Source organism: Carassius auratus, unplaced genomic scaffold, assembly GCF_003368295.1.
Source record: "Carassius auratus strain Wakin unplaced genomic scaffold, ASM336829v1 scaf_tig00006687, whole genome shotgun sequence".
In the NCBI taxonomy this organism is placed as follows: Eukaryota; Metazoa; Chordata; class Actinopteri; order Cypriniformes; family Cyprinidae; genus Carassius; species Carassius auratus.
Window position 1 is genome coordinate 15,304 of NW_020523778.1, and position 15,126 is coordinate 30,429.

Genomic DNA, 15,126 nt, shown 5'->3' on the forward strand with positions numbered 1-15,126 from the left:
CCAACCCGCTTTTGCAAGCTCATCTGTGCATGATGAAGACTTTTTAGATGATGAAATAGAAATGAAAGCGTAAATTGTGTGACAGTAGCTCTGCCCATGATGCATCCTGGGAAATCAGAGTGAATGTGATCAACGCTGTACTTTCATAGCCATAATGCTCCTCACCTCTCCAGGCAATTAGTTAATTGCATTTTAATGTTAAGCCCAGACAGCAGATGAGAGACGCCAGAGAGAGAGATGGAGAGAGGATAATAAAAACGCCATACCTGGGGATGTGCTGCTGAACACAATTTGTATTTTGCGTTAAAAAGGAGAAAGACACATTTCTCTACTCAATATCATATAAATAGATGCATGTATTAATTACTCACATGGTTCTGGATTTCATTTTCTGCTGTTTTGGTTGTTTTGTAGTGATTTTGATGAACAGTTTATGGAATAGTTCACCCAAAAATGAAACTGTACTCACCCTCAAGCCATCCAAAACATAGGTGTGTTTGTTTTTTCAACAGATTTATATACATGTAGCATTCCAACACTTGCGCACCAACAGTGTGCAGTGAATGGGTGCCGTCAGAATGAGTGTCCAAACTGCTGATAAAAACATCACAGTAATCCACACCACTCCAGTCCATCAGTTAACATCTTGTGAAGCAAATAGCTTTGTGTTTGTAAGAAACAAATCCATCATTACTGTGTTTTAACTTACAATAGTCATTTCTGGCCAAAATACGAGTCCATAATCCATACTTCTTTTTGTGCAAAGTCTATCTCCTGTTGTCCTCTCACATCGATATCCATCCATATCTTAGTTTAGAACTGTTTTGGACTGTTTTAGCTTGATTTGTGTGTATTTTTCTCCTGATTCAGACCATATGACTGGAGAAAGGAGTGCAACAGGTTCTATTATGGATAGAAGACTCGCATTTTAACTGGAAGAAACTTAAAAATTGTCTTGATTTATTTATTACAGACATGCAGCTGGAGTGGTGTGGATTACTTGAGGATTATTGTGATGTTTCTATCAGCTGTTTGGACTCTCATTCTGACGGCACCCATTCAGTGCAAAGCATCCATTGGTGAGCAATTGATGCAGTGCTGCATTTCTCCAAATTTTAAAACTCATCTACACCTCAGATAGCTTGAAGGCATTTTCTTTCTTGTGTGATCTATTTCTTTAACTGAGCCAATATGTATTAATATAAATAATTCAGGATTTAAAAGATGTCATAATCTTTCCTTGTTTTTTCTTGACATGAGCTAGCCATACGTTTACATGCACAGACCTGAAAAGATTGTGTGTCTGCTGTGACTTTAACATGTGCTTTCTCCAATCAGCTGACTTTTGGAAAAGTTGTCTGCTTTTGCATGAACAATATGGGTGTGCGTTTCCATAGTCCTCTCTCCAAGTTTCCAGGGAAACAGCAGATCAGAGAACAGCAAATCAAACACAATTATGCATCATCTCAGAGCATTATTTCATTCAAAACGCTTCTCTCTCACTGGCCAGCTATAAGATTCCACCAATTGTGAATAAAAGACAAAAAAAAGGTTTAATTGATGAAGCGCTTTGAACAGTGTCTGTTGCAGAACGCTCACAGTTATCTATGCATCATGATTTCCCTGACAGAGAGATGTGGTTTTTCACTGCCCATTTCTGATTGATTCAGTCATGCTATTTTCTGCTGTATGCATATTACAGTATGTGAAGTATGTAATGCCTATGATCCTTATTTATAAATGTATTGGACTGTTTTGGCTTGTAAACCGTGCTTGATCTGTGCATATCTCTCCTATAATTCACACGGTGATTTTTTCACAGCTGGAGAAAGCAATATTATGCAAAGAAAGTTTTAGCTGAAATATTTTATCTGAAAGGAATGATTTGAAGTAAAAAAAAAAAAAAATGTCTTGGGTTTGTTTCTTACAAACATTCAGCTTTTGGCTTCACAAGACATTAACTGATGTACTTGAGTGGTGTGGATTATTGTGATGTTTTTATCATTCACTGCAGATGATCCACTTGGTGAGCAAGTGATGTAATTCTAAATTTGTTTGGATTTAGTTGGATGGCCTGCAGGTAATTAGCCTACATTTCCAGATTTTTTTCTTTCTTTTATGAGCTAACCTAGTCAATATGTGCTCATTTACTGACTATTTTCATCTTTACTTTTTGCATATATTTTTTAAATATAATGCAATGATATACATGTAGTATTTGGTAAGCAGTCTGTTCTGTTCCTGTTGCACTCCTTAAGTAGTAGGCAGTATACAGAAGGCTATACTAGTATTCATTCCGAACTCACTGACGGACTGCGAGTAATTCCAGAGTGGTGCGCGTTACCGCGCGCGCGCACGGTGCGCTATTAAAGCCTCGAATCCACGCGCAGTGCCAACACACAGCTCTGTCCTGGAGTGAGAGGTGAGAGGAGCAATAACCCATGGATTGAAGCGAGGACGCTTACTTCAGATCCCCACCCACAGACCACTTCACGTAAGTTCAACTGAAATCCAACAGGGTTTTAATACAGGAACAGCTTTGAAAAAGTTCAAATGCATTATATATTTGTATATTTAATACATATGTTTATAAAAACTAATTATCGGAGCAAAATATCTGAGTATCAAACTATTGCTCATTATAATGTGTTGTGCAATATGAAAAATAGCAATCGCGTCAGTTTTACCGCGTTATAGCTGTTGGAAATTATTGTCAAATAAGGTTTTTGCGAAGCCTATTTGTTGAGTTCGTTGAGTTTTTGGAGAACAGAAAATGCCACCTGTTGAACATTTTTTTCTCTTCAAAAAATATACCAGGTCCGCCAAATATATTTTATGAAAAATTAGAACGTAACTAATTAACACTTACAAAATACTTGCCTTTATTCCGTCACTGCTTGTGGGAGGCCCCATATTCATTTTATTATTATTATTATTCTAAGTTTTAATGTAGTCATATATTAAAAAATTATATTATCTGTGTAATCACATTAAAAGTCTCTCATGTGCCAATTTAGACGACGCATATGTTTTTTTTAAATAGACAGCGACTGGTAGCTATTATGAATATGATTTACTTTTGATCAGGTAAAGTCTTTGCAGCTCCGTCTTACTTTTGCGCTTTTGCAGTCGCAGAGTAAATGCTGCGCAGTCCATATTTCACATCACTGCGGTCTCCACACGTTAACACTGACCTGAAGTGCAGCTGTTGCGCAGAGGACTCTTTCAATGAGGAAAAAGATCCATGCATCAAGTGTATGGAGAAATTACGTAATAAAGAAAGTGTTTTCAACGTTTACAGAGCCAGAGACTCGCACCAGGAAAAAAAAATATATATATTTTTTAAATTAAAATTATTATTACATTTTTATTAATTAAATTTAATTATTGTTTTATCAGTTAAATATTTAATATGACTAATTCAACTGACTTCATTTGGTTATGCCAGTAAAAATAATTGTTATGGGTCAGATCAGGAGGAAATTACTCACTAATGTGCACAGATTCAGTTTTTTTACAATGCAGAAACGTCATTAAATCTTTCAGTCTCTTTAATATAACCTCATTGTAAAGGTTGCAGTACCCAATGCAGTACCTTCATGGACCCCAGGTGTCCACAGACCTCTGCTTGAGAATCATGGGAATTGAAAGTAAAAACTGTATATTCAAATGTGTGGCAGGACATTGTGATACTGGAAATACAACAAAAATCAATATAGAAATATTAGGTAGTACTTAATGCAATGATGTCTAAACCTACTAGGTTTTATTGAAGTCAAAAATAAAATGTAATATGCCTGAATTAAACTGAATTGCAGAAGAAAAAAAATCTATTTTAAGATGAGAAAAGGGAGAAATAGCTAATTAAGATAAAGTCATTTTCATGTTTTTATTTATTTATTTTTATGCAGAGTGCCTGCACTTACAGTTAATAAAATGCACACATAGTGTTCATTAGCTTTTTGAAACCATCTGTGTACATTCTGCATATATTTCTTATGTAAATAAGCTTTGTGGATTGAATGTGTAATGAAAGCATGATGCTGAGCTGCATCTCCACAAGGTGACAGTGTGCAATTGATAACAGAAAAGGAGACAGGTGTCAGTTGTCTTTAACAATTGCTTTTTAGTGTTAGCAATGTGTTAACATAGTATCAGAATCTTCCAAGAATCCACTGGGTGACAGTGTACGCAAAGCAGCGAGGAGCTGGACAGAATTCAGTTTGTATTTGCATTCATGAATCGCAGGTGTCGGTGTGGGTTGATGATATTTCATCTCACTCTCTGTGCCCATAGGGTGCAATTGCACATCTCTTCCAGACCCCACGGAGAGATGTGGCTGCTGGAAAAGATCCGCGGTTCAGTAGAGGGAAACATTCTCCGGCAGGGAGACTCGGCTGACAAACAGAGCAAAGCCCCCACCTACAGCAACGTCCTCACCCCTGACAAGATTCCAGACTTCTTTATTCCGCCCAAATTGGTGTGCTGCCCTCCAGAAGAGGAGACGCCAGAAATGAAGCCAAAAAACGGGCTCCATTCTTCCTCGTCAGAGCAGACCATATGCTGCAAGACGCCACAGGGCAGTCCGCGCAGCCCGCGTCTCATTAACAAGCTGGCTGGAGACACCAAGAACTTGCTCAAAGCTGCAAACCGCCACATCATCCAGATTGAGAGCGCAGATGACTTGGTGGTTGGGGAAGTGGGGGATCTCAACACAAACGCTGATCCCCAGTCGCAGACGGCCATGTCCTTGCCCTATGTACCCAAAGCACAAACCTCTTATGGTTTCGCTACGCTCATGGAAAGTCCTCACACGAGACGTAAAGAGTCCCTCTTCCATAGCGACCCCACAAGCCCGCTCACCTCGCCCAACACCCAACGCAAGTCACAGGGTAACCACTTAAACCCCAGCGACTGTAACGCCTCCCATTCCAACCCCTACCGGTACTTCAGTGGAGGGGAGAGCGACACTTGCTCCTCGGCTGAGTCCTCCCCGTTCAACTCCCCTCTGTTGTCCCGCTCCGCATCCCTCATCAAGATGTTCACCCACGAAACCCAAGCCAAAGTGTCTCGAGCCAAGCGCTCCTTCGGCCGGCACAGCTCTCTCTCCACAGATGAGTGCAGCTCTGTGGAGACAAGCCCGAATATTCAGAGGCGCTTCCGTTGCCCTCCTTCTCCGGCATTCCGAGGACGCAAACACGGGGGCAACATGGATCGCTTCACACAGCACACCGTCAACCTCCACAAGGGAGGTACGTTACGCATCTGCACAGACTACGACATTGACGCTGCCAGGCTTCACGTCCGCGTGCTGGCGGCCGAGGCCCTCTACGATAAGCAGTACGATGCAAAGAGCATCAACTGTTGCGTGGCTTTGTACCTGAACCCGGGAAAGCTCCAGAAACAGCGGAGCACTATTATCAAGAACAGCCGCAACCCTGTCTTCAACGAGGACTTCTACTTTGACGCCCTTCCGGTTGTGCAGGTGAAAAACCTCGCCATCAAGATGAAGGTAGTCAACAAAGGCACCAGTCTGAAGAGAGATACCTTATTGGGAGAGAGGGAGGTACCCCTCAAGGAGTTGCTTTCTGGGATCTAGAGGTCAAATTTTGTCCTCCAGACACACCAATGCGGTCTTCACCTAACAGAACCAGACAAGGAAATATCCCAGCTTTGAGTCCTCAAAGTGATTCGGTCCCTTTGGTTGCAGAACTCTCCAACTAACTGTGTGCAGCTTCCCAACATGTTTACCAGCAGTGAGAGATTTTATGGATGTGCAGTACTGTATGTGTCAGATATTATGTAGATTTGGCCCTTGAGTGTACAGGCATGCTTCGATTGTATACATGATTTCCCAGGGTTTGTTGAGACCAGTGTCTTCTTGATTCCAGACCCTGTTGGGTCTCATTTTTGTAGACACAGATAGATAAAACAGCTCCCCATCCACATGGTGTATCTTGACAACAAAAGCACATTATTGTAGACTGATGCTTTGAAGTCACTTAAGGCCAGATGCAAATGCATGATTCATCAGCCGTTTGAGCCTTAAAATGAAGAGAGTGACAAATATATATTTGTCTCCAATATTGCTATAATAACAGTGTTTTGCCTTATGCCTCTTTCATTCCGCTCTTGAGACTGTGACATTTCTCTCAATCACACTGTAAAACTGGACTTTTGATGTTTTCATTTTTTTCTTTTTGAAAGCTGAATCTGTGCAGTTCAAAACCACCCTTCAGCCTTATTGAGTGACAAGCTGCTCACTTTGAGTGACACAGAACTTTAGAAAGGGCGTGATTGGACAGAGCATATGACATCATCATTTCTGTAAATAGAAGGCTCTTTAAATCTGCTTCTGTGTAGCTGCATCGGAAATCATTCCCTATTACCTATAATGTTGACTAAATATTACGCAGTTTGGGAAAACAGTTCAAAATACTACAGGAAACAAATGTGCCAAAAATGACCATGGTATTACCATGTTTATTTGGACATGCTTGTGACAATGCTATGGCATTTTTTGCAGTTACTTGGATTGGCATAGGTTCTTGGGCATGTTACATAGTTTTGACATGTACTATGGAGATTTATATGAAAATGGTAATCATGCAGTAACATAGTATATGTCAAAGTATTGTAGTATTGCGATACCTGATCTAATACTATTTCTTAACCATGGTAATATCATTGTTTTTTTTTGTTTGTTTTTTTTTTTGGGCATATACTGTGTAAATATATTGCTTTTGGACAAGTGCAATGCTGATACCATAAAGTACCATATTTACATGGCAGTCTTAACTCTGATTGCTTCGCATGGCCCACATTTTTGTACATGTAACATGAATATATCATAGTATGCTTTGAAGTACCATGATACTGTGTATTTCAAAATATTGCTTTACCATGGTACTGTTTTTGCAAGGGATATACTAGTAACCAAAAGTTGCAAAGGTTGAACTGTTATACCGAGGCTATGCTAACATACACAATGCTTGCAAAGAAGTTCTTCAGAACAACAATGTACATGTTTACGTTTCTGAAGGATATTAACGGTGCCCACTAGTGCCATTTTAGCTTAAATCTCAGGTTAGGGAACATATTGCATTTTCGTATGTGTGCAGTTTAATATGTTGTTGACTTGCAACAGTTTATGGTGCATTGTGGGTATCGTTTAGTAAAGTATAAAATTGTTCAATAAGATGGACGAATATCCCCCAAGGAAATATGGAGTTTTTTCATACAGCGTCTATGTTCAGAAAGTGTTCAGATGATTATTCTTTTATTAAATATGTGCACAGAGTTTTGGCATGTTTATAGTAGATGTGTTTGTAGATGTTTTCCAATGGGAGCTGTTGCATGACAAAATGTTCAAGCCCACATGTTTTCTTTTCTATTGTTATTACGTCAGATGGTGAACATGTAAGATATAAGCTCACATCATTTCTTCACGTAATCCCCTATATTGGATCCACAGCACAACACTATTTTGTATATTGTACGTGAAACTCATTTTTACCACAGAGCACAACAGTGACAGTGCATTCATTCCCCAGTTTTGGACATGTACTTTTCTCATTCATTTTCTCCACTGGTAAATTGAGAAAAAGGTGTTAAATGCTAATAGGCTGAAATGAAATGTCTTGAAAGGTTTATATCTTACAGTTAAAAAACTGAAAATGAATTTTCACCTCGCCCTAAGGTTTCACTTGAATGCTGTTGATTAAAGCCAGGTCAGATCAATTTGGAGTTGTATAAGACACTGTAATGCGTCATACATGGCAAGCTCTTTGTTTGACCTAAAGAGTGTCCGGTAATATCAGTGTCCTCTTCAATCAGGTTGCCACACTCTTCGGTTCTTAAGTGGATTCACAAATTGCAGTGCTATTAGAAGTGAGACAGATTGTTTCGCAGTTTTGGCTTCAGCTCAAGGTAACACATCTGTGTGTTTTTTGATGAATCATTTGCATATCCTTAAGAGTGAAGTGTGTAATTTATGTGCCACATGCGACACCAAATGGAATTGCAAATAGTTTTTCATGTTTTGTTTTTCCAATGAAATGTGAGTGATTTCCTTGTGCAAAAGTTTCTAGGGAGTTATTGTTGGCTGCCACCTTTGAAAATCAGCTTTTGATCAAAGATTATTAAGATTTGTTTTTTATTTTTATTTTTTTGAGTAACATGCAGATGAATCATGCACAATAAAGTTGCAGTCACAGTAGCAAAATTTCAGCAAGATTTTGCATGCAAAACTTGGCCCATTGTCAGTAGTGTAGCAATGCATGAATTACATCTCACTTTCAAACCAAACATCTTGCATGACCATTTTTAACCTGTTGCAAAATGGCTAAACCTTTCTTCCAAATGCAAAATTCCCTTTTAATATGGCTGGATTTTGACTGCAAAAATGTTAAACCTTAATGCTCATTAAGTGCATTAAGAAAACAGTCAGTTTTTAATTAATCTTGACTTCAATTGCTCTTTTAGATTTAGTTTTATGATATAGCACGTGGCATACTGTACATTTGAATGATCAGTCTTAGTGCTATACAGTCTTTCCCTTTAAATGCAGTTATGTTGTAATTTCCGTTTTCCATTTTTCTTTCATTCATTGATTTGTCCCCGGGCATTTTCTGCTCAGTTGAGTTACCATCTTTCATCATTCATTGAAAGCACTTCCACGTCACTTTTGCCAAGCTGAAAACATGTATTATATGAAAAGGGGGGAAAAGGCACTTTGAGCAAACGGTCTGCAATTACATGAATCAGTCCATGGGTGCTTCATGGGATTTTTTTTCCACTGTACTCTATACTTCGAGGGTACAATGATTCATTTATTACATTATTTCCATTTCTATTTTCAGTGCTCTTTCAAAAAAAGCCAAATTAGAAAGCCTTATTCCTGTCGGAGATCGAGCTCTTTTTGATTGGCAGAGAATTCAATTTAGAAGATGAGAAACAGATTCCAGAAGGGATTCAATATGGGGGGTGTTAAATCACATTCATTTCCGCAACCATCTTCCTGTACGTGAGATTAAAGTGTCTCGCACTTGTGTTTCGGATAAGTCATGGAAAATGAAGTGCCTATCCACTGTACTTGATTCCCGTTCCTTCCCTGAGCCCGTCACCAGCCGCAGCGTTCCTATGCATGTGTAGATAAACACCCCTCACCTGTGATGTGCCGACTCAAACCCGGAAAACAAACATTCCTAAATAGTGTGGTGTTTCGCTTGCTGTTATTCTGAAGACAGATGTGGTTTGGATTAGATGCACTATTGTCATGCCGTTTTAGCTTATTTCCAGTGGTTTATTCTCTCTCTGTATCTCTTCTTCTTTTCCAGACTGATTTTCTATCCATATCTTTACTGGGATCATGCTATTGCTTTGTCTATTTTCTTACTTTGCTCAATAAAAGTTGTGTATATGGTGTACAACGGTTGATCTCTGTTCTTTAACCTTCAGTTTTGAATCCAGTCCAGAATTTTTCTAGAGTGGGGAAAATGATTTTATGTGTATTTTCTGCTTTTCGTTTACACATACAGTACATTTTTGTATAGACACTTGTATAGACATACAATTTCAACAAAATCTGAATCTTTAGAGACATACAAATCATTTAAGCTTAAAAAAATATCAAATTCATAGTGTTGTTTTATTGCATTTCTATTCATTGTAAACTCAAAGCAGAATTTAATTGTCGGGAAACTCTACAGAAAGAGTGCAATTACATTACATTTATAAGTCTCATCAGGATTTCATTTATATATAAATTTTCCATTAAAAACTTCATTATCAGACAAAGTTTCTTCATCTTTTATTGCTAAATGAGAGTTGCACTATGGCATTGTGTATTAAAGTCCAACACCTGCATTACAAACTCACCCATTTCCAATTATAAGCAGATTTTAATGGATTTGTAATATTTCTAATCACTAAGAAATGTCCGTCCCAATTTACAGAAATAATTTTCTGTACTGATTTTCCACTGCTACAGTTTTGAATTATGCATATTGAAGGAAATGTTCGTACAGTATGTAAAAGATACTATTAATTGTCTAATTGTGTTGCTTTTTTTTTATTTAACAGTTGCTGAGATGTTAAAATTGAATGCTATACATGCAAAAGCCTACAGAAAGTGGATGAGACCACTGCAAAATGTGGTAACTGTTGCCTGTTGACGATTCCCGATCTAGTCTAATCAAATAAGAAAAACTTTCTTTAGAACATCAGTACGTTCTGTCTGAGCCTGAGAAATCATAATTGGACACATTATGTGTTCTGGGCTTGTGTCCAAATGGCAGATTTGCTGTTTGTGTTTCTCCAGGTGCGCTGACGAAACATCTGAAGATGCGGTTTATAGTGAAATAACAAAAAATGTGTACTTTGCGATCACAAAAGTAGGTTTGCACAGATGCACAGTGTGTTTTCTGATGGTTTGGTTTCATCACACCGTAAAACCTTCTTGCAGCTGCTTTAGTCTCCAACAGACCTTCTGGCTAACCATATCTGAGATGTCAGATGGCTTCTTTGACAGCAGCTTGTCTTTGCTGCCGTCCTATAAACCTGTGGCTAGAGAAACACCTGAGATGCTTGCTGCTATTTCAGATTCGTCATTGGTTTCTCGGTATCTCTGGTTAGCAAGATCAAGTTATTTTTGTGTCGTTAGAATGCAAACAGCTGATAAAAACATCACCCACAAGCAGTGTTGGGGTAATGCATTACAAATAACGGGAGTTCTGTAATCAGATTACTTTTTTCAAGTAACTAGTAAAGTAAAGCATTAATTTTTAGTTTAAAAGAAAATATCTGAGTTACATTTTCAAAAATGTTCCCATTCATTGACTGGTGAGTCTCCTGTCCCCATATTGGGAGAAATAGGAAGTACAGAGGCGTTGTGTAGTTCTAGACTAAATGTGAATGTGCATTAATTCATCCCACTCGCAAAACAACAAAAACAACAAAATAAAACAGATTTAGTATTCATCAAAATGAATTAAAACTCAGAATATGATGCAAACCTACAATAATTAAATATGTTAAATAACACAAATGTATCTAATGCCATTTCATTAACTTATGTCTTTGCTGCTGACCTTTGATGATTCAGTTCAAGCATACTAATAAGCAAAAATGTCTTCATTTTAAACTTGATAAACTAACAATTGTGCTTCATTGTTTTTTTTATTGCTGAAGAGTGTTGAACCTTCTTCTCCTGTGTTCTTCTGCACACAGAATTATAATATTAAAAACAATCAAGCCTTGCTCATATTTATATTGTAATGCATTGCTTTTAAAAGTAACTTTCCCCAACACTGCCCACAAGTAATCCACACCACTCCTGTCCATCAGTTAACATATTTTTGAAGCTTTTCAACTTCTGGCTAACATTTCTCCAGATCTATTGTGATGGAGAAACAAACTCATTTACATCTTGGAATTCTTTCAATAAGATATTATTATTATTATTATTATTATTATTATTATTATTATTTACCTTCTTTGCACACACACACACACACACACACACACACATAGAGAGAGAGAGAGAGAGAGCTGTGCTAACAAAAGCCAGTGCTTGTAAACTGATAGGTTGCTTTTGTTTCACTGGCAGCCTATTTTATCAAAGTTAAAACGGTGCTTAAGTTGCTCTGTTAAATCAATTAGGAGGACAAGATGCAAAGAAAATGAAAGAATGATGTGCTGTTAGTAGCATAGCTCTGACAGATCCTAGTTTATTGGTAGAAGATACAAGACAGTTAGGAATCTCAGGACAGTTTTTAGAGAAGTGATAAAGTCTTTTTCTTGGCTTATAACCCCATAATGAGTTTTTGGATTAGATTTCAGAGTTCTTTCTACTAGTCTTTCTACTTTCTTCTAGTAAGTGAGTTTGATGTCTTTAAATGTGCTGCAGAGAAGTGCACAAGTGGGACAAAAGAAAACACTGAAAATAGTTCAAAGGAAATTTCACACACACAAAAATTATATGTGCATTATATATAATCAGTTTTTTTCCATTCAATTGAACATGCTTCATGCCGAGCAAATCAGGTCAGAGAGGTACAAACCTCCAACTAATGCTCAACAAGTCAAGAATCAATTCATATTACAATAAATATTACATGCACATAAAATGTGTTACATTTATCTCAACAATGCACTCAAATTAGAGGCGCTCTCGAGATGTAACAGCATCATTTTGCATTATGAATGCTCATAGACATAAGTTATATTTATGCTAATTATAGCTTTCATGCTTGTCTGTGATTGATTGTGTCTCATTATGGAAGAAATCGTTTGTCAGTCTTTCAAATGGCTTTTCTGCAGAACAACAGCCAACTGAGAAAAGTCGGCCATATTGTGTTATGGATTGTGGGCTTGGCCGAGGGTTTCTATGGCAACTGCGCAGAACATTTGCAGTCCGGTTTGGAACCCATTTGGTCGGATCTGTGTGAGCAGTATGTTCCATTCATCTGCTCCGAAACATGTTTTGAGAGAAGCTTCTGGAGCGACAGCCAAGACAGATGCAGAATTTAGTCCGGTTTAGTCTGAACTAGACTTTTCGGAAATAATTATTCTCTATTCGGTTCATATATTGCCAACATAGACTTTTACTTAATTACATGGCTTTTTACAAAGCATTTCAACATTCTCAGAATAAAAGGAACAAAACCTGTCACTGGGGAGTACATTTTTAACAAGCACACCTTTTGTACCTAAAGATACATATAAGTACCTAAAGTGTATAGTACCTAAAAAGTGTCCCTTTTGTACCTGAGTGAAGTTGAAATTGTTGTTATAATTGCCTCAGCTGGTAGACAAGCACAATAATACAAAAGCTCTGTTAAAATAGGTTTTGTTATATCTGACAGACTAGGTTATGAATCAAAACCAAGGTTGTTGTTTTTTGAATAACTGATTGAATTATTCATATTTATTTATATTAATAATGAAAATATATGTTGTTTTTTAGATGTTTTTTTTTTTTTTTTTTTTTTTTTTTACTTCAGTGGCAGCAATACGCTGTGTTTTCCACTAACTGGCAACCGGCCTGTTACAAATCAGTGGGCGGAGTCACACATACCAAAACAAAAACAGACATTCCGACACAGAATACATTGAAAGTAGAATAACTGTCTGGAGAGACACTGAACTTGGCATGTTTCCTAAATATCTGTGAACATACTATGGTATTTTTATGCTTCGGTACAGTCAACAACAACAACAACAAAAATTACATACAGAACCTTTAATCATGAACATTACTTATCAATAGAAAACTTTGTAGAGTGTTGATGGTGTTGCTTTATGCTTGCCAAGGTTTTCTGGTGGTAACTAGGTGTTTTGGGGGGATTTGGGCTAGTTGTTTAGGTTTAGTGTTGATCTTTACTGGCCCGTCTTCAAGTCTCTGTTATTCTGATCTATAAAAACTGTGTCCCTCATTCAGATTTTATAAATGCATTTTGTATTTCACATATGCATTCATAATTCATAATGTATTTTCTGCCTGCCGTGTCTCTGTTCCTAGGCCGTGTTGGAAACACAGTAGTAACTTGGTTAACTGGTAAGAATACTCCTCCACCAAGTAGAAAATGTTGCTATGGCAACAAAGGAACCATTGTCTCCCGATGCAAAGGGTGAATGTTCTGAGAGTGGCCATATTTCATCTGATCACATGAGCCATAAAAGTTCAGCGTAACTCACAGAAGTTTAGGAAATGTTTCCTCTAAGGCTTGTTATGGTCATTAAGCAGACGCTGTGATCTTTCACCGGTATTCCCCGACGCCGCTCACTGAAAACAACTGCATGTTTATTCTTGATTGGCTGAGCCAATATGGACTCAGTCGCTTTCAGAGTCAATGCAAAAGGGCATTAAACCAACATAAATGACTCCGAGGGGAGGGAAACTGCAGTCTGGAGTCAAACCAGATGCATTTTAAGAAAAAAAAAAACGCAAACTGAAAATGAAGTTCACTGGGACTCTTTAGAACTGAGAATTCTGTTGATTTTATTTCTATTTATTTATGACCAGTGATCAAACATTCATGAACTTGGCATGATTGTGTAAAATGTTTTTTACAAATAAATATAATGAAGTTTGGTCTATTGTGCCATGATTAGACACCATCTAGAGCAAATTTTAACATTTTTATGAAGATTCAGCTTCAGCTATGATATATATGATATATATATATATTCTTCAGTTTATGATTTTAGTTTTAGGTTTCAGATTTTCATGGTTGATTTTATTTCAGAACATAAATGTAATTTTATGTAAATAAATTAGTTTAGTTGATCGCTAATTTATCTAATTAACAATTTTCTAATTAATATTTTCAATTAGCTGTTATTTTTTATATTATATGTTTTTGTTTTAATTTAGTTTTAGTAATTGAATGTATTTTTTAAATAATTTTTATTAGTTTTATTTATATTTTATATACTATTCTATTTTTTTTCCGATTGATTGATTTATTTTACTTAAACTTACTTCAGTTAGTTGCCAAGTTTAAGAAAACTGCTTGTGTTTATACTTGCCGCAAGTAAACCAAATTTAATTTAATCTAGGTTATATTTATCTTTTACATTTCAGTTTTGATCATAGTCTTTGAAGATGATATGCATATTTGATTGAACGTTGACATCACATTTTAACAATGTACAATTATATGAGTAATTGAATTATATTATTTGCATGCAGCATTGTTTTCCCCTGCTGTCTGTGAGCATCAACACAGACCTGTGACCCACCAGCAGAATTACTGATCTGGAGCTGCGTTAAATGATGTGCTGCTCAATTTCCAGAAGGGTCTTTCTGTGTCGAGCGGTCTTGACATCTGTAACTTTCATTCTCTTGAATTCCACTTTTCTCCCCAGCTCTCACTGTGCCATTACTGTAAATAGATCTGCATGAGTGTATGTGAGTGGGTTTGTGCACATGAGTGTCTCTGGTGTTTGTGTGTGCATGTGGGCATTTATGGAAACCATCTTCACATGATATAAATAACATGACATATCCAGGCATATCCATTCTGTAATGTTTGAATTTGTTTCAGAAAAGAAACCATCAAAATATGTTTTTGAGCTAAAATATGGGATAAATCCATTCATTAATTCTGAAAGGCAGTTTTG

General features: G+C 37.1%; 1 protein-coding gene across 1 annotated transcript; it reads left to right on the top strand.

Moving 5' to 3' along the window:
* The first annotated feature begins 2,391 nt into the window (after positions 1-2,391).
* On the top strand, positions 2,392-9,427 carry LOC113071243 (C2 calcium-dependent domain-containing protein 4C-like). Its single transcript, XM_026244606.1, has 2 exons — positions 2,392-2,494; positions 4,297-9,427. Exon 2 carries the CDS (start codon positions 4,334-4,336, stop codon positions 5,597-5,599), a length of 1,266 nt encoding a protein of 421 aa, XP_026100391.1. The 5' UTR covers positions 2,392-2,494; positions 4,297-4,333; the 3' UTR covers positions 5,600-9,427.
* Positions 9,428-15,126: the final 5,699 nt, after the last annotated feature.